Raw genomic sequence first — 4765 nt, forward strand, 5'->3', positions numbered from 1 at the left:
GGGGGGGCAAGAGAAAGTGGAGATAAAAGCAAATGAGGGAACAGGACTAGAGAACCGGGAAGGAGGTGAAAGAAGATAAAATTAGAGAAGCCAATTTCTCTGGTGGTGTAAGCTCTAGCAGCTAGTTATTTCTGGGGCATTCTGGTTAGATGTCCAAACCATTTGACTCGTTGACACTCGATAAATTTTTATTATTGGTGGTATTCCGGTTTGTAGACGTTGTCTCTTATAAATCTAACAACTTATGGGTGGTTGTTGGCGGATGCTCTAGAGTGGTTTGCTCCTTCTTTCCTATCAAACATCTATCATCTTTATCTCCCCTCCTTCTTTTTTATGTTTGTTACTCCCTTGTAAAACGTCCTGTAATCTTGGGCACTTGTATGACCTTATTGTGTTGCAAGTGCCGTAAAACATTTACTAAAACAAACATAAAATCTAACAACTTATCCGTCTGTTTCCCAGACTGAAGAAAGCCATGGAGGAACAAGTCAGCGCGGCCTTCACCGTCAACGACAGCTACGACGCCAAACTCCGCGGGGCAGCCTGCTTCCATACCTTGTACGACAAAGTCAAGGATGATGTACATCACGCCAAGGCCACGATCGTGCCAGCTAGTCTACTTCTCTTCCTCCCACCAACTCTCCCCGTCCCCCTTGGATCTCAGACTGGTAGTGGTGGTAGTGGTATAGTCTCTAACAGAAGAGGTATCCCCCACGAGAAAAGTTCTTTGGTGGCTGCTGCAAGAAGGCAGAAAATGAGCATGGTGTCCAAGAGAGAAAAATGTGAGCTAGCGCATTATGGGCGGAGCCCGAGAGGGGCGAGACTTGATGCTATGGCTCCGCCCCACGTCATGACTTTGGAGAAGTACGTGGAGCGGCTGTTGTGCCAGGTGGTCGACTTGGCGGGGAGTTCTGAGATGGAGAAAAGTCGTTTTGTGCAGGTGATAGGGGTAAGTGGTACTTTTACAGTGGTTTTTAGTTGTTGTTGTTAGAACCTGAAATCCAAAACCTGAAATCAAACTTGCTAGAGACTGGATACTTTTTCTCCCCTCGACGCCCTAGAGGTACAATAAGACGGAAAAAGTAAAGTAAAGTTGTTGTTGCTATTATTGTTGTTGTCGTTACAGTTGCGGTTATTGTTGTTGTTATTGTTTTTGTCGCGGTTGTTGTTGCTGTTTTCTGTCCGTGTGCTTTTTTTTCCTTCTGAAATTCAAACTGGAATTGTGTATGTTAGAGTGTGTGTGGTCAACTTCACGTTATTTATGTACCCTAATTTTCACCGCTATTCTTTTTATTTTGATTTTCACACCAGGACGCGTGTGACGTGGTGAGCCTGGAATGTTCTGACCACACCCATAGTCCGGACACAGCCCCTCCCTCCCCCGGCGGGGAGAACGCGTCCATAGATCTCTGCGTGCTGCTGACGGAAATACTGCGGGCACGGGTCACCTCTGTGTCTAAGCACCCCTGTGCATTCGTCAAGAAAGGAATCAGTAGAAAGAAGGAGGGAGGTGACGCTGCTGTGAGTAGCAGGAGGTTTGAACCCCTACCGCCACGCCCCCTTGGTAGCCTCAACAAGGCATCCAGTGGTTACCTCGACCCTTACGCCGCTGACGTCAAGGAGAGGCAGAGGTGGATTTCTGGATTGCACAGATTTGTCGCTTGTGGGAAGCGGGGAGCGGGAGTGTCCGAGCTGTTTTACAGCAAACGCCAGCCTAACATTAACATGGCAGTTAGAACGACAAGGGATGTTTTGGACCGTGTGCGTAGGTCGGGGTCAGCAGGACGGAAGGTCAACAGAAGGTCACGTGATAAGCTTGACCGGAAGCCGGGACAGCTCTGGACTTCTTCATTGGATCAACCTGACGATTGCTCTGATGTTGTCGATAGTGACGGCCGTCGGAGACAGTCTGTTCACAATCCTAGCGTCTCGGTCTCCATGGCGACCGATAGTGACACATGTACCAGCTCACGTGCAGCCGCTGCCGCTGTACGGAAAGACGCAGCAGAAGGGGGTCTATCTTTGTCCGGAAAACAAACTTCGACCTCAAACACCGTTAACGGTTGCCGAGATGGTAAGAAAAGCACCACGAAGAAGAGAGGGTTAAGAACTAACAGACACATCTCGCGAGTGGGGGTCGATGGCAACAACTCTAGATCACCAACGCGTCACGGGCGAGTTTCACCTCCACAGACTCCCTCGCTTACTTCTCCTCAAAAGGCAGGATTATCTCCAGAAGTGTCGCTCAATCTAGTTGGTAGAAATGGCGAGTCGGCCGAAAAAGCAACCACAGATAAGGATCAGGAAGGGAAGAACTCCCAAGAAAAATCTGGGAGCCGTAAGGGTGGTTTATCCGTCTCAGCGTCCAGATCAGGAATGGAGGATTTGGCCTTACAAGGAAGAGGACAAGGAGGAGGACAAGGAAGAGGGAAAAAACGAGGTGAGGGTAACCCGTCGTGGCGGGCATCGTCTGCCAGATGTCTACGGAGAGGACGTACCTACGACTTTTTCCCGCCTGATGATGACGTCAGTTTGGCTGCAGGGGGAGGAGCGGGTAAAAGGAAAGGAGGAGGTGGAGAAGAAGATGGAGATGGAGGACAAGGAGTAGCCGGGGATGAAGTGAATAACGCAGCAGTTGAGATCGAGGAAAGGAATGAGAGGAAGGAGGAGGAAAAGGCATTTTTGTCTGAAGAACAGCAAGAGATTGAAGGGCCGACAACCATGCTGCTTCTTTCGCTTTTGAAGAAAGAGTTACCCCTGGAGATGTTTGTGCTTCGCCGATGTCTGGACGACGCAGTTTTAAGGGAGATCACTCCCACGGATTTAGTTGACTTTGTGGGCACAGTAGATCATTTGTGGTCCAGGAGAGAGATGGAGGAGGCAGAAACAGGACCAGGTGAAGGCAAGGGCGAGGAGCCAAAGAGAGAGCTGTTAGAGAGAGCGATGTCGAAGGAAGGGGAAGAGGAAATGTTAAAGGAAAAAGAAAAGGAAGAGATTGGTGGTGGTGATGATGAGGAAGATGTAGAAAAAATGTTAGAATGGCTACAAGAGCTCCAGGAGTCTGTGAGCGTGAGTCAGCGTGCGGCTGGGGCGGTCAACAACCTACTGCGTCACGTGGGTACGTGCTGGTTCTCTTTTCTTTATTTAGTTTGTTGTGAATTACTTACTCACTTACTTGGTTTGAGAATAGGCGTCATTGCAGGCGGCACAATGCCATAGCTGCTCCTCCCTCCTCTCCAGGATCCATGAAAGGGTCTGCCCGCTGATCGTGCCAATTAACAGCTGGTAGGAAAAAAGCTAACAGCTGGTAGGAAAAAAGCTAACAGGTGTATTGTATGACTACAATACTGCATGTACTATAAAAAAGTAAAGTTGTTCCCGCATCCGATCTGGATATTGAGGATTGTCTTGCTAGTGAGACAACTTCCTGGGCTTTCGGTATATTGTGGTAGGGTGGCCGGTTCCTTTCCACGCCGCCTTTACTTCCCCAACTCGAAGTCAGATACCCATTACAGCTGGGTGGGCGGGAGGGGGCGAAAAAAATCCGTGTCCGAGCAGAGGTTCGAACCCGGACTTTCTGCTTCGGAGACAGGCGCACTAACCACTGCACCATCGCATGTACTATAACGCTGTCTATTTATCTTCTTCCCTCACTCTTTTTCTTCCTGCACCACCCTATCCATCTGCCTGTCTGCTTTGTTTAGCTTTTTAATAAATGAATATTGCAAGGGGAAAGCACGGTAATGACGGTACATAAATAAAATTGTGGACACATGTTTTTCTTTTTCGACTTTTTATCAATAATTTCTGCTATCATTTCCGTGTACGGCTGTTTGGAATGTGTCACCAGAGTGTCACTGCAGTTCTTTTTGATAACCAAAAATTGTTTTAATGGGAATAAGGGAGCAGGATGATTAATTGATCAAGCTGACAAGGTCGGAAATAAAAGGGAAAATTGCCATTTCTGCCATTTTTCCAGGGCAGTCTTTAACACTACCCTTCTATAACCCTCTCTGTGTCTTCCACTTCTACTCTCTATTTTTTTCCTTGTATTTTCCTACAAATCTGTGTATCTCTGCTAGTGTCCAGTTCTCTTTTTGCCGTGTAGCTCGTTTTGGTTGTGTATTTATTTTTGCTGGGAAAGATACCGATGGGCCATCTACTTTTTCTACTGTCCGTTGGTTTTATTATCTTAATTTGTTCCAGCGGATAGCTGAAGGGTACTACTGGTAGGTCCTGTATCTTTTCTATCTCTCTTTTGTTTCTGTCTGTTCGTCTGTATTTTTCTTTCCATTAACTAGGTGTCCATTAAATATACTCTATCCAATAGTTACATTTTTTACTCAAGTAAGCAAATAAACTAGGAAACTAAATGACCAAATTCCACCATGCTGGTGTTCGCTTTAATACATTTAATATTAAATCATCATCATCATCACCCAGTGCCAGATCTGCGACAGACAACGGCGATCATGGTTCTCCAATCATTCTTTTGCTCGGATGTTCTAAACAAAGCTACGTTTCCCTGATTTTTCCCTGTTACCCATTTGTTTAGGTTCTCTAAGTAGGTTGTTCAGGGCCTACCTTTGCCCCGTTTGCCTTCAAATTTTGCCAGTGAGAGCTAGATGCCCAAGACCCTTATGTCAATTCAGGTGTCCTAAAAACTGCATTTGTCGTTTCCTGATTGTTTTTAACACTGGGCCTTTTAAATAAGCAAAGATAAGTACATGTATTTGTATCGCTGGTAGTTAGTTGAAGGGCGACA

General features: G+C 46.7%; 1 protein-coding gene across 1 annotated transcript in view; it reads left to right on the forward strand.

Annotated features, from left to right (window-relative positions):
• Positions 1 to 4765, forward strand: part of LOC101847758 — a gene marked incomplete at its 3' end in the record, with an annotated part of 36239 nt that overhangs the window by 19994 nt on the left and 11480 nt on the right. The window contains 2 exon segments of the mRNA XM_005106438.2: positions 463 to 949; positions 1312 to 3118. Of these exon segments, the coding sequence (XP_005106495.2) occupies positions 463 to 949; positions 1312 to 3118 (2294 nt within the window).

This window comes from Aplysia californica, unplaced genomic scaffold (genome assembly GCF_000002075.1).
Source record: "Aplysia californica isolate F4 #8 unplaced genomic scaffold, AplCal3.0 scaffold00533, whole genome shotgun sequence".
NCBI lineage: Eukaryota > Metazoa > Mollusca > Gastropoda > Aplysiida > Aplysiidae > Aplysia > Aplysia californica.